Below are 26055 nucleotides of genomic sequence, written 5' to 3' on the forward strand. Positions count from 1 at the left end.
ACTAAACAAATCAAATGTTTTATTGTTATTAAATGGAGCACAAATAATCCTATACTTATTGGACTAAATTAAGCGGTCACATTCACGGAATGACTTATAGGTTCCCTTCATTCGCTAAAGAAGGAAAAACAACAACAACCTTTGACCACTGAGTTCCTTACAAAATGCCACCTGCAATTTATTATCAGTTTCAAAGCTGTAACATAATGACATGTCAATAGCTGAGAGAACAAAGACATTTTTACATGATACTATACTAAATATCTGACAGACAAAATCAGGGGAATGGCGTACAAATACCTACTGGTGCTTGGGCTAAATCTAAAAATTGGACTGAAGAGAGATCCCAGTCCAAAAGCAATGAGCATCTCACTCACAAATTTCATTGGATATTTGCAATCATCAGTGTTTGTAGCTGGCTGAATATACAGATAAGATAGGTAGCCGTCGCCAAGCTGTCCGGACCACAGGTCTCATTCACTGTCACTGGCATCACTGGAGTCTGAGCCTCTCTCACTTCCACTTCCACTTTGAGCCCGGGTCTCTGAATGGTCACTGCTACGGTCGCTGTGCGCTGGAGACGCACTGCGACTCCTGCTGCCTCCTCTGTTCCCACCTTCATCCTCACTCCCACTGCCCTCGTCTCCGCTGCTCCTGGCTGAGTTCTTGGGCTCGTTGTCGTCACTGTCGTCGTCACTGCCAAAGATCTCCTCCTCATCTCGCATCTCTCTGGTCCTCTCCTCACCGCTTTCACTTCCACTGCCGCTTGCTTTCCTCCTTCTCTTCCCTCTGTCCTCATCCTCATCTTCATCTTCTCCCCTTTGTTCCCGCTCTTCATCCTCCCTCTCAGATTCACTACCAGAGTTCTCTGCCTCACTGCCGCTGCCCTTCTCTTTGTCATCACCTGCAGAAAACAATTCAAGTATCACACAGAGCAGATGGTGAATGATTTAGCAGACACACTGACATTACCATAGTATAGCCAATTCAGTAAAAAGTAAGTGAAGAGAACTGCAGTGGCAGAGTATAAAGGAAAACTGACCAGAGTCCTGCATGTCCTTATCCAAGTCCATGTCTTCCTCTTCATCTTCTGGCTCATGGTTCTCCAGCTGAGCTTTACGTGCTTCCTAAGAATCAAAACAAAGGGAATCATCAGTCACTGGTAAACAACAAGGTGCACTAAGGAGTGCAAGCTTATAGCTGTTACTACATATTAAATTATTCTGGTCACTTTTGTTCAGCTTACTGAAAAACATTATTAAATATGTATTTAATATATATAAATGTATGATGCATATGAGAGAACCAAACACTGACTACATTATATGAAATGTTAAAATGCTATTCACAAATCACCTCCCACACCGGTGTTAAATTGCAACTACTTTGTTCAGTAGCTGAAATGTGTCAAAAGGACCAATTGTATTTGATCAATGTCACACCATTAATTTATAATGATACATACTGAACAATTTTCTAAACTCATGTAATATTCTTTAAAACAAATACAGTCAGATGTATTGTAATAAATAGTAACTTTTAGTTACGTAAATAATTTATTATAATCCACAAATCATAACTCAAAAGTTACACTTTTACCAACACATAAAACGACTGCCCGAAGTTTAAATGCACCAATAGATACTCCAAGCCTTGAAAGTGTAATGTTGATAAAACTGAGGGGAAAGTCACAAGAACACTCACCTGAGCTTCAAGCTCTTTCTCGTTCATATCTCTGTGCTTACACACCAGCACAGCATTTGTGGTCGACTGTGCTCCAGCCTTGGCTCTTCTCTTGCTCAGACGCACCCTGCAGGAGAGAGGAAAGGATGTCAGAGGACAAGGCCAATCAGCTTCCAATGAAAGCCCCATATGTCACTGGTGGTGCTGTTTGTTTTTGTGCGTTACTAACTGGCATCAAACTTTCTAATGCATAGCAATCAACACTTTCACATCCACACTTACTTGCTTGGTCTAACTGCACCAGCTGTAATTATTGCTATCAAAAACACTTCTCCCTTTCGTCATGTTGAAGTGCAACAATAGAGAAGTGTCTTCTGTAATCAATGATTTACCTTGTCTCGAGCTCATTGTAGTAAACACCATCTCCATCTCTGAAGATAAAGAAGTAATTCTCCTCATAACCCTTGCTGGCTTTGTTCTTGACATTCCAGTTGTACTCCCTGGCTATCTTGTAATCATACCTGAAACACAGAAAATAAAATACATTATTACTTCCTGGTATACAATTTAAAGCAAGCAAATTAACACTGTTATTTTTAAATGCACTAAAAAAGATTTATTTTTGGTTTTTATTTGATGTAACATTTTTACTTACAGATCATCAGGCATGTAATCCATTCCCTCCTCACAGTCTCGCTTGCGCTTGCGAAGTGTGTCTTCATTGGGCAGGAAGTAGGCCACAAACTGATTTCCTTCCTCATCCATCATACCTCTGTTTTCAAGAGACAAGAAACATAAATTAGTATTTCAGCAAAAATGGTTTTTATACAAACATCTGCACAACAGCTATTTTGTAGACACCTGATCATGGCCTGAGACATCATTTCCACTCCTGCTGGTCCTGATATGTCTTTAGGTGCAGGATCAGAGTCAAAGATGACCTGAGCACATGGGTTGATCCACATCTGAGGAAAGAGAAAATGTATAAAGCATAATTATCTAAGTCCATAAAGTGCCAGTTTGTCAACTAAAGTACCATTCAAAAAGGCAATTTGAGCAACATATTTTTACTGTTGCATATAAATTTGCTTTATTTTACTGTTTAGTGTTTATTATCTTTTCCCATCTCTGCACTTCTCCCACTACAGTGTATTTGGCACGCAATGTGAAATCATCCCCACAGACTCCAAAAATCGATAAACTGGGTGAAATTATTTCTGTTAATAGCTCGCTCACCTTGAAGTCAGGGAATACAGGTAGTATCTCCACAGGAGTAACTCTGGGTTTACTGTAGTGCTGTGTAATCTGGAGAGAAACAACAAAACAACCACAACTTTATAAACCATGGCTCATTTTTCAATTACCTAACCACGCATGTTGACCATTTTGGATAATGTGCATCTAACAGCTGACCATTAAAAACAGTATCCTACTGTACAGAGCTGCTCCACAGCAAAAGCTTTAGAGGAAGATATCTTACTCATCCTAATATTCAGACATTTTCACACAATCCCCAAATGTGATGTTGCAAACCCATGAGGTCTTTCAATACCCAGTTTGAAACTACTGTCCATTTAGCTATTCATATTGCTTGAAGGATGAAGGATGTTAAACAACAAGGATTTGGCCAGCCTAGTTATATGTTCACTCACTGATTTCTGTGCATCCTCAAATGTTTTCTCAATAGCAGAAATCTGGCTGTCTCTGTCCTTGTAGATCTCTTCTTCTGTAAACTGTTGTTTGACAGAGACACCGATCCTGAACACAAAACATGTCTAGGTTAGACACACACACAAACTATATCATATACCTTTCTACTGTTGGGTGATTCAAGGTAAAATCAGTAAATAACTTACTTGACTTCCACTTTCTCATTGGAAACGCCATATCTGTTAAACTCAGTAGAAATATATTCTGTCTTTCTCATCCACGGGACCACTTTGGCATGCTGCTGTGACCTTTGAGAGGAGAAAAAAAAAAAAAAAAAAAAAAAAAAAGAGTAAACCAAAAATCTCTGCATAAATTTAAAACATCAGGCTGTGTATTTAGTAGACTTACCTCTTCGAACTGGATGGAGCCTGGATGTCCTCTTCCAAAAGTTTTTCATCGGCGGGATCCAACAATACTGACAATTTAAAAGATTGGCTCAGTTTACACAGATATTTGACCAAGACAGTCTCTGAAAAAACTAAGAATAGAATGTGGCATGTGATCACAAAAGACTTACTGTTGGGGTCTATGCGGTAGGTGTCTGGGTTGATGAGATCGATGGTGACCCCAAGGTCTGGCTCAGTCAGGAGTTCATGCTTGTGCTGCTTCTCTAGAGAAGTGGCTTTATACTGTACAAACCTGCCACAGCAAAAAAAAACAAAAAAAACAAATGTTAAGACGTGTCTGTGTTTACAAGTGTTTACGTTATGGTTAGTGAGTGCAGAGGCAGATGGGCAACTGCATTTACCTGTGCTGATCAAATGGATATGTGATGAATTTGGGATCAAAAGGGATGTCGGGCAAGCTGTTGCAGTACTTCACACGACAGACAACTCCTGACCTGTTGTGGGCACAGAAGTAAAGGACAAACTCAGTTGTGGTTAGCCAGTCATTTTAATGTGCCTCACTTCAGATGCATGTTTCAAATTACTGTACATGGTAGCAAATACAAAACGGTGTTAATTCTACTCACCTCTCTGGTACAGTTCTGTGAGAGGATGGCCTATTGAAAGAGAAAAGAGCCATCCGTCAATTCTGTTACCACCTCTCAAACTACTGCTAGACTGTGACGTATACACTATACTGTGATGTCCTCCTCATGTATGTAACAGGGAGCACAAAAAATTAGAAACACCTCTCAATATAATGTAGTCCAGTACAGCACAAACTTCAACTATGACCTCAGTAATAAACATTTTAAGTGAATTCACATATTTTCGAAAATGTCAACAAAAGCTGAACATTAACTTCACAAATGTAAAATTTATGGCAGAGTTGTATATATTAAATTGCATAAGATTGTACTCCTGCACCTGACAATGTGGTCACTGAGTGTAGTACTCGTACTGGTACCATTAAAATGAAACGTAAAACATATTCTAGAGGACTGTGGGGTGCATTCACATTATCTCTAAGGATCTGCTCAGTTAACTTTATGTTAACCTCCAGATATTTGTTCCGTAAATTTATTAACGTTACTGTTAGCATCCAGACAGGCTAACATTGGTTAGCTTACACTACGTTTGGCTACCATTAACACAAAAGTCAGCCGTTGTATTTTCCACTACTGTAACCTATTATAACTGACTGAAAAGACTTAATTCACTTTTATAAGTTAGTAAACTTATGCTGAATAAAATTATTAATTCACTTAGCGAGCAGGTGAGCTTAAGTTAAATTGACGTTAAGCTTGCTTGCTTGTTTGTTTGTTTTTTTGGCTAGCTAACTGGCAATATTAGCTAACGTTATACACAACGGAAAACTGCGCAGCCTAATGAAGGTTACCGACTCAAGTTTGTTAAAACATTAACGTTAATACCAATAGTCAAATACAGACATCCAGTTCGGTTAACGAACTTGTAAAAAAATTTTAACTACCTGTGTCCGTCTTCTCGTTGAGCTTGTGTCTGAATCGTTGGAGCCATGTTTGTGACAAACTGCTCACAACTGAAGGCAAAGTTCTTTGTCTGCACAAAATAAAAACACTAACACGCCTGATGTCAACCGGAACCCTTGATCCAAGTGAAACTACACACGACTGTTAATTCTTACTTCTATCACAACCACAATGCATTTTTACTTTGTCCCGGCAGAATAGGGCAACGACCCGGTAGTGTTTGGAGACTCACAGCTCTGCGCAGATCTGCTTTATTGTGAGCGACCTCTGCTGCCCTGGCATGTGAGGTATTAGGCCCAGTGTTGCATACTCAGCAAAAACTTGTACTTAAAATACTTCCCATTCATTTAGCATATTGATAAAAAAAAACAAAAAAACAACAATATTGAGATTCTTTGTCTCAGTAACAAAAGGAGACCAAAAGTATCTAGTGGTTTTGTTCAAATACAAACCCTTTAATTGACAGAGACCAAGATGGAATACAAAAATGTCTGGCAGACCAATAACCTTACAGGCTTGCAATGAGATATATATATATATATATATATTTTCAAAGTATAATTGAACTTTCATCTCATTCAATGGATATGACATCAACATATTATTTTGAGAGCGGATTCTCATCATAGTTTATACCCTCACCACTATTATATTTCTGTCTTTAGACACACAACCACAAAATTGTGTTGCTCCTTTCTGAAAAAAAAAAAAAAAATCTTAACACAAGGTTCACACAGGGCTTTCAGTCCCCTCTTGTGATCTTCATCAGCAGATGGTGCTTTTGCACTTGCCATGGAGATGGTTCAGTTATCACATGACCTCAGTGTGGAATTTCAGTCATGTAATAAGTAGGTGGTCTTATATCGAGCCAGAGATACATGACAACTGAGCAAAATCCATCTGCCGATAAAGACCACAAGATGTAGCTGAAAGTATTTCCAATGTTAATAATGAACCTTTAAGCTCAAATAATGTTGTTTTAACAGTTCATCTAATGTAGGTGAGGGTTCTCATAAAATCCTTGTTCAAACTATGAACTCTTTATCATCATATATCTGTTTGGTTCAGACTTACATCTAAACTCAAGTGTATGGCTCCACCACCTCCAATATTAAAAATGACCTCCTTGTTAAGCTTGTACCATTACACATACACCAAAATATCTGATAACTGTTAATGACATTCAAAGACCTAACCTATAACTGATGTACTGCAATCTGATATTTAAAACAAATATGGCTGCAGAAAGCAACAACTACAGTTGCATAGAACGGTATTATGATCAAAATATCATCTCAGTGCAAGTCTCAAAATGAAGTTTAAGAAAAAAAAGAAAGATGCACTAAACTCATCCTTTGTATTGCATTTTCTGCTACATTCATTCTGCTTCCCAAAAATCTGAAAGTGAAAGTATAAATGTTACATCAGTGGGGGTGGCTCACGTCAATCGTTGAGGACCTCCCTCTATGTCTTATTTGTGTCTTCACATTAAAAGTGGGCCTACATTTACCTACACTATATTGCCAAAAGTATTGGCTCACCTGCCTTGACTCGAATATGAACTTAAGTGACATCCCATTCTTAATCCATGGGGTTTAATATGATGTTGGTCCAGCCTTTGCAGCTATAACAGCTTCAACTCTTCTGGGAAGGCTTTCCACAAGGTTTAGGAGTGTGACCAGTCTTCCAGAAGCGCATTTGTGAGGTCACACACTGATGTTGGACGACAAGGCCTGGCCGAGGTAAATGGAACGCACCATGATGGTCTCCGCTGTAATTCATCCCAAAGGTGTTCTATCGGGTTGAGGTCAGGACTCTGTGCAGGCCAGTCAAGTTCATCCAGACCAAACTCTCTCATCCACGTCTTTATGGACCTTGCTTTGTGCACTGGTGCACAGTCATGTTGGAACAGGAAGGGGCCATCCCCAAACTGTTCCCACAAAGTTGGGAGCATGGAATTGTTTTAAATCTCTTGGTATGCTGAAGCATTCAGAGTTCCTTTCACTGGAACTAAGGGGCCAAGCCCAGCTCCTGAAAAACAACCCCACACCATAATCCCCCCTCCACCAAACTTTACACTTGGCACAATGCAGTCAGACAAGTACCGTTCTCCTGGCAACCGCCAAACTCGTCCATCAGATCGCCAGATGGTGAAGCATGATTCGTCACTCCAGAGAACGCGTCTCCACTGCTCTAGAGTCCACGCTTTGCATTGCATTTGGTGATGTATGGCTTGGATGCAGCTGCTCGGCCATGGAGACCCATTCCATGAAGCTCTCTACGCACTGTTCTTGAGCTGATCTGAAGGCCACATGAAGTTTGGAGGTCTGTAGCGATTGACTCTGCAGAAAGTTGGCGACCTCTGTGCACTATGCGCCTCAGCATCCGCTGACCTCGCTCCGTCATTTTACGTGGCCTACCACTTCGTGGCTGAGTTGCTGTCATTCCCAATCGCTTCCACTTTGTTATAATACCACTGACAGTTGACTGTGGAATATTTAGGAGCGAGGAAATTTCACGACTGGACTTGTTGCACAGGTCTTATCACAGTACCACGCTGGAATTCACTGAGCTCCTGAGAGCGACCCATTCTTTCACAAATGTTTGTAGAAACAGTTTGCATGCCTTGGTGCTTGATTTTATACACCTGTGGCCATGGAAGATATTGGAACACCTGATTTCAATTATTTGGATGGGTGAGTGAATACTTTTGGCAATATAGTTGTATGTTAACAAGGACTGTGCACAACTGTGTACAAGGCAGTCAGTGCAAAGGAAAAAGAGCTAATGCTTTTCATCATATGTTCCTCTGTCACATAACTGCAACAGCCCTCTATTTAGTGTCTTCCAGTTGACTTCTTGATCTCTTCCTGTCTCAGGTCTGCATCTCTGTCTGCATACTGGTATCAACTCTGTGGAGAGAGACAAGAGATTAGACCTTGCCTTTAGACACACAGTTCATATTTCAAAACAAAATGTCATAAACTCAATTATTCAGGGTCATGGCAAAGTTCATACCTGCTCAACATGTATATCATCGGTCCAGGATCATCTGTAAATACCCTGTAACATCAAAAGAATAGGTCCATTTAAAAATTATGCTCACTAACCCATGAACTAAGTACACACAACACTAATTCCATAATAGACACTGCCCATGAGGTCTGAAGTGTTTTTCCATTCATTGGTTCAGGACAGGAGTTGAGGACTCTTAAAGTCTAATTCTGGAACTTATCAAGGAAACAGAGACAATGCTTTACCTTTCATTGCATGTCATTCAATGCTCTCTTCTTTCCCATTACTTCCAAAAATAGTTAGAACAAACTATTATGAATATGTGATGCACATAAATGAGTTAACCATGGACACACATCTCTTACCCATCTCCCCAGTGGTAAAATACTCGGTCCTGGTAGAACATGGACAGAAACAGCCACACACTTATTGTCTCGACCCAGAAGATGACAAACAGGAACCATAGCGATGACAGCAGGACTTCACACAACATCCTGGAGCTCTGTGAGGACAGCATGCATGGAGAAGAAATAAGTGACACCTACTGGAATTGAGCTTATGTATATTGTGACTATAAAAAAAAATTTCTCCTGTTCTCTTACTTTTTTATGTCATTCTTTAACTCTGAATTGGGATTGGGCAATAAGACGATTTAAATGTGTCTACTGGCAGAAACTATTTTTTGGGTCTGTGACTAAAATGTTGCTGCTTTCAATAAACTTATTGATGACAGTGTGTGTGAGCGTATTGGACCACTTTTAACAGATGCATATACATAAAAGAGGAAATATGGTTAATAATGTGCTTGTTTTTATAAGTATTTTTTCTAACATTTTTAACAAACTTGTTTAGTATATTTCATACATTATAATTCTTATTCTGCAATTGGTTTGTGCTAATCAACCCCATGTATATTTGGTATTTGACACCTACAGTACACGATATAAAATACTGTCATAGGAAGTGGTTGAATAACTAATACTTCACAAACGTATTGTATTAAGCAATAACATTATGGGGTTGAGCATAATAATGTGGCTAAGCCAAAACAAGCAAGTGTTGTTTGGCAGTATATACACTATACATATATGAAATAATAAAATAAAATTCAATAGATATGTGGTGGCTGATTCGTAAAGTTAAACCTGATGTTTGAGAAACATTACCTGGCTAACCTCCCACTTTTCTGATTTTATTTTGCTTTAAAGTAAAGTTAGCAAAACAGTGTGCAAACATGTAAGCTAACGTTAAATGTCCACAAATCTGCAATACGACCTAATATCATTGCCCTTTACGAGAGTTTGTGTATCGTTGCAGTGATTCATACAGTTGTTGGTCAATGTTGTCGATGTAGGGAAAATGTTTAGTGTTAAACAAATAATAACGATGACTAACTTAGCATGCTAGTAAAAGTCCAGCTACATGTAGCTGTGCTAACCAGATAGCTAGCTAACAGCTTCTTATTTTAAAGCCGCTTGTTTGTGTAGTTAGTAAAGCAAAAACCATTCGTTTTGTCTTTAGCACTAATGATTACATTTAAATGCATATGTTGCATCGTTATTTCGAGGATTTTAAACCAATAAAGGGATACATTAATGCAAGTCACAATTTACAGCTAACATTAGTTAAATATTCATATTGTTAACGGGACTAGCACAAAGGTAAGTCGTGCAAAATGAATGTTGAATCTTGTTTTGAGACTACTTACTCAAGTCAAAGACTCTTGAGACGGCATTCCCTTCCCTTTCCAGGGTAGCTAATGAGTAACATCCACTTTTGTTTACAATGCTCGTCATATATCACGTTGCATGTATTTCCGCTTCTGGGACCACTTCGCATTGGTTGATTGATTCCCTCAGAGGTCCTGTCATTTCTCTTCTGTCATGATAGTATAGTTGACACTATATCATGTATGGCACAGAAGCAACCTTATGTTGCACGTGAGGTCCAAGAAACACACACACAAGGCGTTATACTAAAATTACTTTATTACAGCTGATTTCTGTTCAATATCCCTCTGCCAACACAATGGTATATATAATACAAACAAAATAGTAAATTTGATCCTATTTTTATTGTTTTGTGAACCTTTTTACACAATTTAAATCCACTTTTAGTACTTTACCATCTCTTGTGTAGTATCTTCATAATCTCTCTGACATTCAATAACAATCTCCACCATCTATACATTTTAATACAGGTTATGAGTTGTAGTGGTAATGTGCCAAAGAAGAATACTGACATCTTCAAAGAAATGCAATCTCTTTTCATAATTTGCCTGTCACCACAACATCTTTTCAAGCCTTTTTACTTTGGGCACTAGACCAGAACCAACTTATTTTTATGTATCATACATGTCATGCCATCAGCCCAATGATAAAACATGGAGATGAGACAATGCAGTGGTATCTGGGCTTGGCAACTCAGGTATGGCACAGTGTTTGACCATAGAAAGGATCGCCATTTTCTGTTGCCGATTCTCATTCAATATCCCATATACTTTCAGTCAGTAGGACAAAATTTGACATCAAAGTTTAAGTAAAAAAAAATTAAAATAACAAATAAAATCCAGGTTGGTGGAGAGGGTCTTATGACTATGACAATGATTGACAACAATATCCAGACTCCCTCACACACAACGCTGACACAAAAGTGAACAAAAATTGTGCACACAAACTTAAGGTTGGCATGTATGTGAGGTTTGTTTGGCCTAACATTCAAACTCTTGGCCTTTGCTTTTGACTTAAGGTAAGATTCCAATAATGATAAATACATTCCCCTTTATCAAATATCAGTAAATCAGAAAAGAAATGATGAATGCAACCTGTTGTGTTACAGTAGCTGGAACTAAGGACTTGGCATAAAAAAAAAAAAAAAAAAAAGAGTTTTGGGACCAAACCATATAGAACTTGTTATAATGCATACTTTCTAGGTAGGATATATACACATGGGAAATGGAAATCCCACCTATTTAAGAAAAAGACCCCAGCATTTTTGTGTCCTCGAGTATGATAGGAATATATATCACAGTATGACATTCAGAGAGAGCCAGCATCTGAAAAGTTGGCTCTGAATCAGAGTGGAATGGGGACAAATTGTCAAACATGTGCAGAGCGGGAGAGAACAAACTCTGCAGTAATAATGCTCAGATGGCCCGGTGACTAAATAAATGGCATTTATAGGAGATGACAGCAAACACATGCATATGAGGCATTTGTTTCTGTACACAAAACCAACAATATCTTCCAATGAGCTATGTCCAAACAACTCAAAACCACTTGAACTTTGAGAGCAAAAGGTTTGCTAATATCAATGTGATCTGTCAGTTAAATAAAGTTAGTTTCAGAAATTATTTTCTTAAAATGCAAGTTTAGTTTTTAAATGTTTTCTTTAATACAATATACACATATGAACATTTAACTCCAGCTTTGTGATTCAGGGGAGCATATATTCTTATTATCTATGAATAATTATCCTTAAAGGCCTTTTCATCAAAGTGTTTTTAATCTTCTGTATGGAAATGTGAAACCTCACATGAACAGAGAGGCTGTTAAAAGTTTAAAAGGGCACTGGCTTCTCCAGTGATATTCTATCAACCAGAAAGAAGCAAGCGAGCAGAAAGATATTATTCAGATAGGATAGGAACTGCTAGAGCTATCAAAGAAATACCTAAGTGCTTTTTGACACATTGATTTTGTATTTGGCCATTTTTCCAGCGTGTGCGTTGACTCAATTTTACATTTACATGTATATGCTACAATGTCATCATGCGAGCGTGTGCTTGATTCAGTCACCCTTGTACCTGGGTTCTGCTGAGATGGTGTATCGTTTATAACTTAGCACCCTTCAAATTTTTAGTGTTACTTAACTGGGCCCCAACATTTTTTTCCAACAGTGTTGTAGTTTTTTTTATTTATTTTTTTTTAGTAGTGCCAAGCCTGCTGTCATGGTCATAACAATTACCTTACACTGCCTGCCTGCACATAATGGGCTCTCTTCAGTTAACTCAGTTGAACTTGTTCTATGGAATTTATAGCCAAAACACATCTAAAATGTCTGCAGCATCCTCACATCCTCTTCTCATTCAAAATCTGCATGAACACAGGAGGACATAACCTACAACAGCTACAGTGAAACCCACATTCAAAACACAGTAAAAGCTGCAGAAAGGGGGAAATGCTTTCACTTACATATTTTGTTGCCATTCACTAGGCCTTGACCGTGTTCAGGAAATTGCTCCTAAAAATCACAGCACAGGTTAGCTTGACTCCTCAACTTAACAACATGCGTACCAATAAAACACTCATCTACCAGGTGCTTTGCGAAAAGAAGTCAGATATTAATTTTACACATATTTTGCTGTATAAAGTGCTTTGAAAAAGGCAGCAGTTTTAAAAAGGCACTAATAAAAATCAACAGATCAATAGTAGGATTGTTTTAAAGGCAAATGAGTTTTTTCCCCGCACAATTCCTCCTCTCAACATGTACAATGACATTCTCTGTAATGCAGGGGTTTCCAAGTTCACCCCTAGAGTACCGCCACTCTAAAGACCTAAAACCATAGTTACTGATATGCACAAGTAATTATCTATTCCTCAAAATCTATAACACTTAAACCAACTTTACTGCATACACAGTGAATATAATAATCTGAAAAAAGTATTTGGGATCTCTGTAACTAAAATCACAGGTGTTAAAATAGACTGAACTAAACATACACTGGCACTGATTAGAAGTGGTTGATGAAATTTAAAGTATTAAACTATAAACATCTAAGATTTTTATAATCAAAGGTTACAAGGCACTGTAATAATGTAGCATAAGCCTTAAGCAGTTAAGATTAGTTTTTCTGGCTCTGAATTTGTAAAGTCTCATTTTGGCTGCTGACCAGGAAATCAGGTGAAATAAAACTATATTTGAAGGAGGCATCTAATTTATCACAATGACCATTACAGCAGGCTGGTATCACAACAGCAAAGCAAATAAAAAAATCTTTAGTTAGGTCTGCTGCATTTTTAACCATCATCAGAGAATTGGCCAGTGTATAAATGAGTAATGAATTGGGTGAGTCAAGGAGATGGGCGGGGGGTCTTAAACAAAACAGTGATTGTTTGATACCACATTTCTAAGGACATAGTTAACACATGTCAAAGGCTTTTTAACAGTGTTTCATGTGCAAAATGAGAGCAATGGCTGTAAATAGCACAAAACATATATTCTAAAAGTTCCATATGAGAGAGCTGTAAATAAAAACAAATGGGAGTATTATGTGTTGACACTCAAATTGCTTATGTAACATAAATTTAAGGATCTGTATGTGTGCCGATAAACTGCCGTGAGGACGGGCTATGCCTTTTCCAGCCCTTTTGACCTGAGCAACATTTATTTAATCACACATCCACATCTGTACACGGGAGAAACGAAGGGGAAGTGTCACAGAGAGAGACAGAGCAGCAGAGCTCAGCCAACACTCTGTCCTGCTGCGTTTGTTGGATTCTACATCTCCACGCTCAAACTCTGACTCCATGGCTGACGGGGGATCTATGTGTAGGAGAGGTGTGACCCGTTAGATATTTGAGAGGTGACACTGGTACTCCTGCTCATGTTCTGCTCACTGCGCCCTCCTGAGGATGTCCTCCCCATTGCTTGGGGGCTGTTCTGTACACCTCCACTGCTGCGGGAGACCAGGGCTCCTGCTGATGGGTGGCCCCACGTTGGTGGGCCCCCACCTCCCTGCATGCCCTGCCCCCAGCCCTGCTGCATAGATGCCCCTCCTGGACTGGAGTGATAGTGGTGATGGCTGCCTTGGTGGCTTGACCCTAAGCCTGAACTCCCACTGCCCCAGTGTGGCCCTTGGGAGCTCCCAGATGGGTGGTGGTGCTGCTGATGGTGACTCCAACTCCCTGAAGCCCCAGGAAAGCTATTGCTAAGGGCCTCTGGGGAGATGTTTGATAGCACCATGTTGCTGAAGCCCAGGCGCATGCTCTCTGAGTCAAAAGCCTCAATTTCTCTGGCTTGACGTTCCAGCAGGCTCCGGATTCGTTCCAAGCGTTCATTCTGCAAGGACAACATCTCCTCCTCAATCTGCAGGAAAAAATTGTGAATAAGAATATTTATATACTGTATGTGTTTATAAACTGTAACAGAAATCATTACATAAATGGTACAAAAAATGATTTTTGGACTAGATAGGAAGTAGCCTGGACAAATAGTATCCCAAATGGAACAGAGATCATTTTCTCCTAAACACACATCCAGTGTAACGCTGCTAAAGAAATGCACAGGTGTAACCAATATAATTAATGATAGCTGCGTTCCATTTAGCTGCTTCAGTTTCAGGGTCCTAATATAGTACATACTATTAAAGGCCCAGCACAACCATGGTACAATGGCACAGGTGTTTTCACTTATTTGACCTAATTAGACCTCTCTAGGACAGAGTGGAGGTTTACAAACTGTGCTGTTGATTTTGTCACACCTGTTACAGCTGGATAAATTACACCTATACCTAATTGCACCTATATCAATTTTATTAGTAGCCTACATGGGAGTCCACTGACCTCCCAGCATAGCTTTGACCACCTTTGACCAGAATAACTGAAAACCTGTGTGAGTGTACTCAGAGTAACTCTAAAACTCAAATCTTGCCAATAATAATGGTCAGACCAGTGTAAATCTCAAGAATCATTTATAGAAGGCAACCTTCTGTTCCAGCAGGGCCCGTCGAAGTGACACCCTCTGCTCCAGGTCCTTCTTCTCACGGTCATGCTGGGCATCTGTCTGCATCTTGATCTTGCTCTGGTAGGCGTTGAGAAGCTCCAGCTCCTGCTGTAGCTGCATTCGTAGGGCTTGGCACTGAGCCTCCTGAGTCTCATCCAGACGGAGCTAAGGACAGAGAGATGATCACAATCAGGGTCCAAGGAGTAGAATACATACACAACCATTACTGATTTGGACACATCCTCTAAAAAAAAAAAAAAAAAAAAAAAAAAAGTAGCAACATTTAATATGGGTGGTGCCTTCATGGACATGGTCTTCCTTCACAATTTTAGGATTCTACATCCTTGGCATAGCCAGACTCACCGCCTGAGTGGAAAGCATTTCATTGATGGAGTGGTCATACTGCTCTGCCAAGATGGCGAGTTTGCGGTGCTGCTCCTGCTTTAGCCGTTTAAGGACAGCCTTGTGCTCTGACTTTGGTGTGGTCTCCAACAGATGGTTCCTCAGTGCTTTGTACTGCCTGGTCTGGATCTTACAGGTGTCCTGGAACTGCTTCTTGATCTGTAGCTCTTTGGACTGTGTTGTGGAGAAAAGTGATTCAATTATGCATATCTTTATATTCAAAAGCAAACAGTGAACAGCACAAATACATTTGCCTAACCAAAAGGGGGGGTAAAAGCCATACACTCATAACCCTAATGCAGTCTTCGTGCTCTAAATTCCATGCACCATGCTTCACCACATTTTGGCTTACACGAAATGAGGAATATGTCAGCAGGGGTGAATTGCTTATTAGACAAATCCTGCAGGTACCTAGAGCATCAGTATCATTAAAATGAGCACATCTACTGAAAATTCAATGTACATAGATGCTGACAAGCTTATTCTCACCTTGAGGCTCTTAGGTTGCTGGCGAACCTCCATAACATGTTTGCGTCGTAATTCCCTCTCCCTCCTCTTGTTGTACTCCTGCTGATTGGTGAGCTCCGTCTGGTGCTGCAGGCGGATCAGCTCAGCCCTCGTCTTTTGGATGGTGTTGAGCTGGCGGAACTCCAGCTCTTGCATGGACTCATGGTGCCGGAGAAGCATGGCATGTTCCAAGTCCTTCTGGGTCTGACGCTTGTTTAGCTCCTAATTATTTGCACATGCAAGGACAAACAACACAGAGATGAGATTTTCACCCAAGATAACTCCAAATTTTTGTTAAGTAATTAAACAGTATTTGTAACATTTGAAACCAAGAAGTACAATGTAGGAGAGAGTACTGACCTCTCGCACTAAGTCCTGTTCAACATTGTGGCGAGCAATCAAGATTCTCCGTTTGAACCTGCGGCACTCCAACTCAAGGTACTGCCTCTGTTTGCGCTGTAAATTGGCCTCCTCCTCTGCTTGGAAATGTTGGAAGTTCTCTTTCTGCTTGGACAACCACTCCTGCTTTTCTTTCTTGGGTGTTGACTGGTTTTCATTCAGCTCCTAAATGGAAGAAAGATTACAGGTCACTGGTAGAACTGACTTCATAGTACTGATTGATGTATATTTGCTAACAGTAAGTAAGCTGAAAGACACCCTTATGGAGGACAATATATATATATATAATATATATATATGTGGAGTAAGAATATAAATTGATCTGCCTGCCTCTTTCAGTTGCTCCTTGCGAAGTTTGTACTCCCGTTTTTGGGATTCTAGGAAACTGTTGAGCTCTTTCTTCTGCAGACTCTGGATATGCTGTTGGAACTTCTTTTCATCATTGTTAACAGTTTTTGCCTAATGGAGAAATGCACATCATAATCAGTTTCATCTATGCAAAATATTAGCCAGAGTAAATGCTAAATCTTTATGAATACATAAATGAGAGGAAATAATACATCTTTCTCCATCGACGCCTGGTGCTTCTTGATCAGTTTCTCCATCTCCTGCGCAAAGCTATTCCTCTGGTTCTCCAGCTCCTTGTCCAGACGGAGTCTGTGCTCATCCATCTCAGCCTTCAGCTTGTTTTCCAGAGCCATCAGCTGTTTCTGGTGCTGCCGTCTCATGCGCTTGTAGCCCAATATCTGCTCCCTTAACTCAGAATCCTGCTCGTGCTCCTTAATCTGGCGAGTGAGCTGGAAACACAAGACACAGATTCTCTTCATATTTTTTTTGGCTGGAAGTGCAAGTTGTTGAAAGAACAATATATATGTGTGAAGCAACTACATGCATCATGTAAAACTGAGGTATTAAAGAAAATATGAAAAAATTGACACTTATTTTCAAAGCATATCCAAGCGCATAAATGTTTCAAACTGGATCATGGCACTGATTTTGATGACATACAAAACTTTCTAGCTTTGAAGCAAAAGCACTCACTGATCAATAGATTTTTGTCTTTTAACAACCCATTGAGGTTCAAAATTTCCAGCAGGTACACAAGCAGCTATTTTAGTTATCAAGCAGTTGTTTTAGCCAACTTCTTATTTAACCCAAAAATAAAGTGTGTCGTTACCACTGAGGCTGTGCGTATAGTGGCAAAGTGTTCGCGGTTTCGTTTTGGCCGTGGAGTTTGTGCAGGTGGTGACTGTGGCTCAGTTGGCCGGGTGTGAGGTTCTGTCTCTTGATTATATGTCTGTTCATCCTGAAGGGGACACAAAAATGCACAGAGGAACAACATATTAACAACACATTACAATTACCAATTTTAAACAGTGAACACGATAAGACACTAAAAGACCTGGTTTTATAAACAGACCAGAACCTTAACTTCTTACCGGTTTCAGGTGTATGACGGAGCTGTTGGACATGACAGTGTGGTCTCCCTCCATGTCCACCTCACTCTTGTCATCACCTGCATCTGTTAGACTGTTGACAGAGCTGCTCTGGGAACTGGCACTGATTGACATACTGGGGATTGATTGGTTGCTCCCCACGCTGTTCACTGTACCTGTCCTACCCACATTGTGTTCTGGCTCCTAAAAATGACATACACAGCAGACGGTAACAAAGTTACAACGAGGCTCTCTAATAGCATGGATGGATATAATACTATAAAATACAGCATTGCTAAACTGGAGATGACAGATAAAGAGAGATATGCAGGTTAGCAGCAGTTGAAACATGTCACATGACAGACCTCCTCTTCATCTTGTGCCTCAGTTGTGGGGCCATTGTGGGCTTCCTGAAACAAGATCTTCTTCATTTTACGATACTGTAAATTGTCCAGCTCTCGCACTGCATCCTTAGTCCGATTTATCAGATCTATCAGAACCGAGTCCGGTCGTTCACGTTGGACAAATGCGTGCTAAAGGAAGGACACAGAAAAAACCTATTATATTAAAATCCTGAGTTCTAATGTGGCTATAAGGATTAACCATGAAACATAACATTGCTATATCATAGCCATTTTCCTGATTCGTACCTTTAAGAGCTCTTCAGAGTTCGGCCTGTCCTGGGGAAATTTCTGAAGGCAAGAATCTACAAAGTTTCGGAAATAATCCGTCCTAAAGTTGAGAGATGAAATGTAGAAAAAGCATACATAGTAGTTATTCTGTGGACTCTGTTTTTAAGAAACAATACACTAGCTCTTAAAAATGTAATTCTAAACTCACCATTCACTAGACTGCAGCGTGGGGCTCTCATTCTGTGCTATATGGTATAAGGCACTCATTGCATTCATGTTGAACAGTGGAGGCTTCCTCTCAGCTACAAACCAAGTAGCAGGTTACACCAAGGAGTCAGATGTGAAAGAAAATGAAAGAAATTAGGAAGAGGGAGAAAGAGCAACATGATTTAGTTATTGACTGATTAAATGAGCACAATTAATGCTGGCTACAATATGTTTGTAAAAGTATAAAGACAGATGTGTGGATGTGAGCAGTGCAACAACAAATGAGGTCTAAATGTTAGATGTGAATCAGGCCATATACAACAGTGACTATACCTAATTCAATGCAGGTTATTCCCAAAGACCAAATGTCCACTTTTCCGTCATATTGACCCTCATCCATAGCTAAAATGACTTCTGGGGCCATCCTAAGAGAAAAAAAACAGACAAAGCACAATAAAAACATATGTGAATGGCAAGTTAATGAAAAATGTGCCACAGTGCTGTGAGAGGAACCTTTAAAATACATGTTTTGTAACTTACCAATATGGAGTCCCAACAAAGGAGTTTGCAGGACAGGCAATGGAGGCAGAACCAAAGTCTGCTAGTTTTACCTGCCCTGGCTCCGTCAGCAAGACGTTTCCCGCTTTGATATCTCTGTCAAACACAGAAAGAAAGGATTATAACTCGACACAGACAACAGAACGCCTGAGGGCATAAGCATTTGGTGCCCCGCATGCTCCTGAACACTTGAGACACTCACCTGTGAATCATGTTGTGGGAGTGAAGATAAGCCAACCCTTGAAGAGCACCATGGGTAATTGCAGCTATTTCAACTTCTTGCAGAGGTTTCTTGTGAACTGGAAGGGATACATTCACCAACAGAGATGTAAATTGAGAAAAAAACTAACAAGGATAAATTTGAAAAGGGAGACTACCCTATCTGCTTATAGTCATACAGCCTCGAAAAAAATCACAAAGGTTTTCAACTCACCTTCTAACAAATCTGAAGCCGAGCCTAGACAATACTCCATAACCAGCTGCAATGAAAAAAAGAATGTTCTGTGTGAATTATGTATTTTTCTCCTCTTTATTCATCAGTGGGTAATAAAGTGTGGTCATCATCACTGTCAATTATGTTGAATCTTACCCAGGCAGTGTGCTCTCGCAGGTAACATCCTTTGTACTCTATGCTGTTTGGGTGTTGTATTCTCTGCAGGAATTTCACCTCCTTGATAATGTCTTGCCATTTCTGTAAAAACAGAAAAAGTAGAGCACTATAACAACACACGCAATAACATTAATGTGTAATGTGGTAACAACTGCTTGTTAACATGCTGTAGATTAGTGAAACCTATCTTACCTCAGTGGACTGCTTTCCATTATAGGACATCTTCTTGATGGCCACCACCTCATTTGTCCGCACATCCCGTGCCTGAATGATAAGCACATTACATTTTGGTGTGATTGTCTTCACTTAAACTTTACCAATTATAATGAATGTTCTTTTTAATCTCCAAATGTGTTTTTACATTGTTAAATCGATGGTCACTGGATATGACCTCACTGCCCAAACCATCATGAAAACACCATCTGTATTTGAGACTCAGCTAAATGATTCACATTAGAATTCAGACTATGTAGAATCAATGTAGCTGTTTGGGTAACATGGCATTGAATAACAGAGGTCCACTCTCCAGTTAGACAACCACCGGTATAACAACAAATTGGGACTTGTGATACAATTCTCAGTAAGCTAACTGACATAAGCAATGAATGCTTCTAACAAATCACCCACAAGAGCCAGGTCACACCCACAATATTACATTTTAAAAGATACTGAGACAAAAACACACCATCAGAATCACAAAATATCACGATAATTGATTTTGCTTACTCAATAATTTGCTTGAAGTCAAGTGTTGACTGTTGTTGGCTGACACACTGATACAGCGTCGCTACAACAGAGCTGCGTGTCTAGAATCATTCTGAAATACCAAAAGTCTGAGACCACTTTCATATTTACTTTTGGACCCCACTGAAATGTTTACAATGATCTACAAGGCCTTTGAGGTTCAATACAACAGTGCTCTCAAAATGCAGAATATTGAGAAAAAAGAATTTACCTAATTTTCAGCAAGGTAATCATGGCAGCATTCATTTTATCCTCTACACTATGATGAAGATGTAACAACTGAATTTAGCCATTCATGTAGCTCAGTGGTATACAAGAAACTGCCCTGACAGCCCTTAAGTTTTTTTTGCCAAACCCCTAAGTGTCCTCACTGGGGATGCTGCATTTTTTGATGCAGCTCAGGTGTCAGAAAAAACATGGCCTTAGGTTCGAACCTTAACCTTATATTGTGAAATACTCACGAAATATACAGCACCAAAGCTGCCATGTCCGATCTCACGCAGATCTGAGAAGAGCTTTTCTGGGTCCTCCTTGAAGAAAAGTTCAGCAATTTCGGGGTCCTTCAGGCTCCCCGCCCGACTGCTGTTGGGCATAATGGGGAGTTGGGGGGCAATGCCGCTGCCGCCAGCAACTATCTGGGTCTGCGACAGCGACTTGAAAGCCCCCACCAATGGCTCATCTGCAGGACAGTGGTGTCATATGTGTTCAGAGCTAAAAGTACAAGGAGAAACAAGAATGAGTACAATGGAAAAAATACAACAGCAGCAGAGTGGGTTAACCTAATGCATTTATATGTCCCCACTATAAAGTACAGGGCATCAGAATAAATACAAGTACAATATGCTCGAGAAGGGGTTTCTGGATGTTCAAGATACACACATTCACTACCTTATTATGTTACAGTGAGAGGCAATGTTAAACAAATGAGTGAAACGTCAGTGTAAAAATCACAGCTCTCTGACTGTCTATGTTTGCAATAACAGAGTCCATTAACCCGAGCAAGAGAAGGCGACGCAAAACACAATGTGAACCATGATGTCAGGTGCGAATGTGGAGAATGGCCAGTTGGAAATCCTGAGGTAGCAAGAGATAAGTCTCCTGTTTCCATGGTAACAGCAACTACAGTAAGGAAATCAGTGGGCTGTGTCCTGACAACCTCCTCTCACACCTTCAGTGACTGGTATGTAGAAAGACAGATGTGATGAGGATACAAAGAACCAGCTCAAACAAAGAAACCGAGGTAACAACACTATGTTTCACTATGAGATAGATGCCTGAACTGAAAGAAAGCATTCCAGGGATAGGACTACTTGTTAAACCTGTACTTGGTAAACATACCAAACATTGTCCATGTAACCTTCCTACAAGTGATTAAGAGTCAGTTCAACAAAATTACAAACACACACACACACATCACCAACAGCAACAAAAAACCCATCTATTCCCAATTAAGATATCCATAGACACAACATCCCATTTGAATGCAGATTTTTTTTTTTTTTTTTAAGGTCAACTCACCCTTTGAACATACAGAAACTCCACCGTCAGACTTAGATTTTAACTGTTTGCTGCCCATTAAAAAGTTTGTTACACAGCTTTACTGCTGTAATACAGATGTAGACTGTAAAAGATCACTGAGGAAAGTTTACTGAGTACACGCGGCTCAGATGATCAGCTGCAAACAGATGCAGAGCTGACGCTAGAGTCACAAGACTTCTTTCCCAGCCTGGGAGAAACAGCCCCCAGTTCAAGCAGACATCTTTTGTCTCACAACTACACTGAACAACTCACTATTCCACACAGATGCAGCCACGGCCCTGAAATAAAGCCTCATTACCATGTGAGACTGTGCCTCTTTATTGCCATTGTTCTTTACTACATTGTTACTCTTGAATGAGCTTTGTTGTCATATCTCATGATGGCATTTTCAACTGTGGACACATGAGCACAAAAGTGAGTGATGATAACTGATACCTTCATAAAACACCCTTGCGTTCCAACTAGCACACACACACATGCACAAGAATGCAGCAGGACAGGACAACAAAGCTGGAGGGCTGGAATTCCCAATGTATGCCCTCTATGCGCTCAGCATTTCCTGTTCGCACAGCTATAGGGAGGTAGGACTGGGCCCTGGTGAACACTGACTACTGATTATCTGTCTTTCTTGACTTAACAACAATGGCATACTTTCAGACATACATTGCAAATTTAAACACAGTAAAAAAATGTTTTTTATGCTTTCATTTCATACAGATAATTGATCTATATAAAATGCAAGTGTCATCACTTCTTGGAAATCGGTACACAACTTAAACTTATCAGTAATGTAGGTCAGTTAAGTAATTTCCCTTTGGATCTCCAATCCATAGTACAAAAAAACACAATTACACTGTGTCAACCACCAGTGTTTCCTTTATCTTTACCACCCATGTCAAAGAATAGAAACCAAAGACTAATCTTTTAGTCAATGTATGTTTATGCACAGGCCTACATTACAGTACATTAATGAAGTGGCAATTGGGCCTAATCCAAGGTAGGACAGGTAGACACTTGTAAATACAGTAGTTTTATTGCTCTGTAAGATTTAAATCACTGTTCAATTTTCAATATTTGTCTTAGAGCAACCCCACAAATATCAACTCTGGGTTAGTAGCCCTGCCTTACCTGCTGCGTTGTAACCTAAGTTACCTGTGGCTAGGGAACACCTCACTGGAGTTACAATATAAGTGGAATTAGGGAGAGCACTTAGTGGGATTTACTGAAAGTTCTCACTTTTCAACCGCTGTTTCAGTTGTCACACAAGAAAGTCAAACTAACCCAACAACACTCTCAAGCGTGCGCAAAAAAACCAGACTGGCCAACGTTGACTGTAATGTTAGCAACCCAGCAAACTTAACGTTAGCTAAGCTAAGTTACGTGTCATATGATGAAACAATCCAAGCAACAATCACAGCGTGTTTACTACGTGAAGAGTTGAGTAAGTGCGCGAACGATGTTAAATTAAACCAACTTTAACAGTCATTTATCAGAAACTGCTAAATTAGCAGGCTAACCTGTGTGATGTTTGCTAAGTTAGCTTAGCCAGTTAGCTGAAACTCACCCTCTTCTGACAGGCCAGGTTTCAGCGCTTCAGATAATGTCGTGTAGCGTTAATTCAAAACAGTTTGGGATTATAAAAGTATTCTTCCTGTTTCATCCCAGTTGCAGCAATTTCGCCCGCTAAATTCATGTGATTCTTAACGCTGTCAATCGATTATAACATACAGATTTGTTATATATCATATGTTAAAATCCCCACCCTTGAAGTAACTGGGGTGCCAGAATAGTCGAATCCCACTCCCAGGCAGGTCCAAAGATGGCTGCCGAGCGCTCCACCGCCGCCTCCCTTCGTGAAAATACGTTGGGGAGAATGTGAGGGAAGTTCAAACCCCACAAAAACACCCATAAACAAGCCGCGACAGTATCCGCGATGTCGTTACAAAAACGGGAGATTTAGCCTAGCACACTGGCATGTTAACTACTTTGCTGCTTAGATATGCTGTAACTCTGCCTGGCTGTCCGTCTTCCCTCGGCATAGTGCGAACAGCAGTTCCGCCCTGCCTGTTGCAGTAAACTCTCTCTGACCCAACATCCAGAGGCGGAGACACTGGAGCATAATTTAAAAAAACACTCTAAGGCTATAATATATAGGAGAGCAAATACTGAAGACTGAATACTGACCTATATAGAACTGATTTTATTTTGTGGACTTTTGTAGTTAGTCTATTGAAGGTGGCATAAGAGTAAAGTTCATAGCGTCTAAATAGGAAAGTTTCATCCTCTGGAAAGCATGGAGGTGGTCTTTACTTTTCATTGTGGTCTACCAATTCTGTTATTTTATCGTTATTTCACTGGCTATTTATTTCTTACATACAAGTGGAAATTAATGGTCACGGCCTCATTAATAACACAGTAGGATAATTCATTCTCTCTGTACAATAAATATCAGTAGCAAGATTTCTTTCAGCAGTGTTCAAACATTTTGGTTCATAACATTGTTCATTTTTTTTTTAATTTAATTTCGGCAAAAAAAAAATATACCTGCCAAAATTCATGTAATGCTGACCACTTGTAGTGTTGATAGATTATGGACAACACCAGAAGAAACAGACTTTGGCCCAAGAACACATGAAAAAGCAAGGACAGAAACTCAGGGATACATTAATTTGCTGTGTCACTGGCAGTGAATCAGCTTTGCAGCAGATGTCAGCTTATCTACACTACTGTGTCAAAAAAATCCACAATATCATTTTGTTGTCATCCTGTTCTGCACTTAAACACACACACAGACACACACACACATACACACACACACAAACACATTCATAGATGCATACTTCCATGGTCCACATCATGGAATTAACCAGTACACTACTAACACAAGCGGTCTACCATTGGCTACTTAGCAAGTCCACTGGAACAGAGTGTTACGCACCTTGCCCTGGCGATCCTCCTCTACAGTAGGCTTTGTTGTTGAGGGGCCAGAGAATTAATCTCAAGGCCTTCCACTGTATTTTTCCTGAGGATTTACACCAGAATAGCTGTCAGCATCTTTAACTGCACACTATGCATCATCTTAAGATAGAGAAATATCGAAATCAAACATTAAATGGTATCTAATTTCTGAAAAAAGTTTGGGATAATCTGCAGCGTAAAAATTGCGCTCTGGTAGTGACTAGGTGCAAAAATGATACTTACAGCATACTTCTAGAATCCTTCATCAGCAGACAGAGATTATGCAATTTTCCCCTTCAGGCAGTGCATGATAGTCAGCAAGTTCAGTCTCTCTCTAGCCATCAGCTGCATGGTAACTCAGCCTGTACAACAGTCTTTCTGTTGTAAACCCAACAAATGGCAAAGTTCTACTGGCTTTTAGATCTCTTTGGGTACTTCCTCTTCAGACGATGCCACATGTGACTGGTGCTGCATGTGTGTTACACAACTTGATGAAAAATGGAGATCCTGTCGGTGACAGGCAGTACATTTGGCTGTTTTGAGCCCATAATAGCCCTGACTAAACTGTATAACAGAAAGCAGAAGAGGTTGGCCATATAAGGCTCTAACTGCAAACCAAAGAGTGAGCACTTAATTCCAATGTAAAATGTATAAGCACAATTTATCTTAAATGGGGATGATGATAATATGCTACATTTTAAAATGAACAAACAAGTATTATTTTTCTTTAAATTGGTCAAAGCCATGGATTAATTGATTGTGGAAAGCTAGACCGGTACACATAAAGAATTTACAGGTGGTTGCTGTCAGGAGTAGTTACTTATACTTATTTATACTGCATTAGGGTAAAACAATGAGACCCATTAACTAAAGGATGCTGCTATGGCAGAAAGCTGTTCTCTGAAGGAACAGGTGTAGGAGGTGTGAGCTCAGTTTGGGCTGAGGTAATTGCATCAGGGGCTCCTTCATTTTCTTCTCTTGCCTACATCTCAACTTCTCCTTTTCCCCCCTTATCACTCTTTCCCGGCCAAAGGAAGG

At 39.9% G+C, this 26055-nt stretch overlaps 2 protein-coding genes and 1 long non-coding RNA gene across 5 annotated transcripts; all 3 read right to left on the bottom strand.

Annotated features, from left to right (window-relative positions):
* Window positions 1-153: 153 nt before the first annotated feature.
* On the bottom strand, window positions 154-5499 carry paf1 (PAF1 homolog, Paf1/RNA polymerase II complex component). Its single transcript, XM_056373152.1, has 14 exons — window positions 5272-5499; window positions 4367-4396; window positions 4142-4234; window positions 3911-4032; window positions 3742-3808; window positions 3540-3641; window positions 3336-3441; window positions 2920-2988; window positions 2545-2648; window positions 2339-2455; window positions 2076-2204; window positions 1705-1810; window positions 1043-1127; window positions 154-904 (listed from the first exon to the last, which is right to left on the bottom strand). Exons 1-14 carry the CDS (start codon window positions 5316-5318, stop codon window positions 474-476), a joined length of 1608 nt encoding a protein of 535 aa, XP_056229127.1. The 5' UTR covers window positions 5319-5499; the 3' UTR covers window positions 154-473.
* A 219-nt stretch (window positions 5500-5718) lies between these two features.
* LOC130168317 (uncharacterized) lies at window positions 5719-10125 on the bottom strand. The gene is made up of 4 exons (XR_008827412.1): window positions 10014-10125; window positions 8671-8807; window positions 8309-8353; window positions 5719-8202 (listed from the first exon to the last, which is right to left on the bottom strand). It is a non-coding gene; the product is annotated as an uncharacterized LOC130168317 (long non-coding RNA).
* A 150-nt stretch (window positions 10126-10275) lies between these two features.
* On the bottom strand, window positions 10276-25366 carry taok1a (TAO kinase 1a). 3 transcript variants are annotated; one of them, XM_056373972.1, is made up of 21 exons: window positions 25261-25366; window positions 24998-25081; window positions 20982-21231; window positions 19969-20040; window positions 19756-19857; window positions 19600-19645; window positions 19369-19465; window positions 19149-19262; window positions 18942-19033; window positions 18610-18703; window positions 18420-18501; window positions 18135-18302; window positions 17773-17973; window positions 17511-17639; window positions 16894-17130; window positions 16664-16792; window positions 16295-16498; window positions 15917-16156; window positions 15389-15601; window positions 15008-15190; window positions 10276-14389 (listed from the first exon to the last, which is right to left on the bottom strand). In XM_056373972.1, the coding sequence occupies exons 3-21, from the start codon at window positions 21111-21113 to the stop codon at window positions 13847-13849; spliced, it is 3078 nt and encodes a 1025-aa protein (XP_056229947.1). In that variant the 5' UTR covers window positions 21114-21231; window positions 24998-25081; window positions 25261-25366; the 3' UTR covers window positions 10276-13846. The 3 variants fall into 3 exon arrangements, with proteins under 3 accessions (XP_056229947.1, XP_056229944.1, XP_056229945.1); XM_056373969.1 differs by lacking the exons at window positions 24998-25081; window positions 25261-25366 and adding an exon at window positions 23822-24111; XM_056373970.1 differs by lacking the exons at window positions 24998-25081; window positions 25261-25366 and adding an exon at window positions 23624-24111.
* Between the last annotated feature and the right edge of the window lie 689 nt (window positions 25367-26055).

Source organism: Seriola aureovittata, chromosome 4, assembly GCF_021018895.1.
Source record: "Seriola aureovittata isolate HTS-2021-v1 ecotype China chromosome 4, ASM2101889v1, whole genome shotgun sequence".
NCBI lineage: Eukaryota > Metazoa > Chordata > Actinopteri > Carangiformes > Carangidae > Seriola > Seriola aureovittata.

What these genes read in the sequence shown, in the direction of transcription:
- taok1a (XM_056373972.1), bottom strand. Translation starts at nt 21,113, where the DNA reads ATGCCCAACAGCAGTCGGGCGGGGAGCCTGAAGGACCCCGAAATTGCT. An exon ending in GGCTTCAGATTTGTTAGAAG is followed by an intron (nt 19,466 to 19,599) that starts GTGAGTTGAAAA and finishes TATCCCTTCCAG; the next exon opens with TTCACAAGAAACCTCTGCAA. An exon ending in AACAGGACTTAGTGCGAGAG is followed by an intron (nt 16,157 to 16,294) that starts GTCAGTACTCTC and finishes GCAAATAATTAG; the next exon opens with GAGCTAAACAAGCGTCAGAC.
- paf1 (XM_056373152.1), bottom strand. Translation starts at nt 5,318, where the DNA reads ATGGCTCCAACGATTCAGACACAAGCTCAACGAGAAGACGGACACAG. An exon ending in CACAGAACTGTACCAGAGAG is followed by an intron (nt 4,235 to 4,366) that starts GTGAGTAGAATT and finishes TGCCCACAACAG; the next exon opens with GTCAGGAGTTGTCTGTCGTG. An exon ending in AATGAGAAAGTGGAAGTCAA is followed by an intron (nt 3,442 to 3,539) that starts GTAAGTTATTTA and finishes TTTTGTGTTCAG; the next exon opens with GATCGGTGTCTCTGTCAAAC.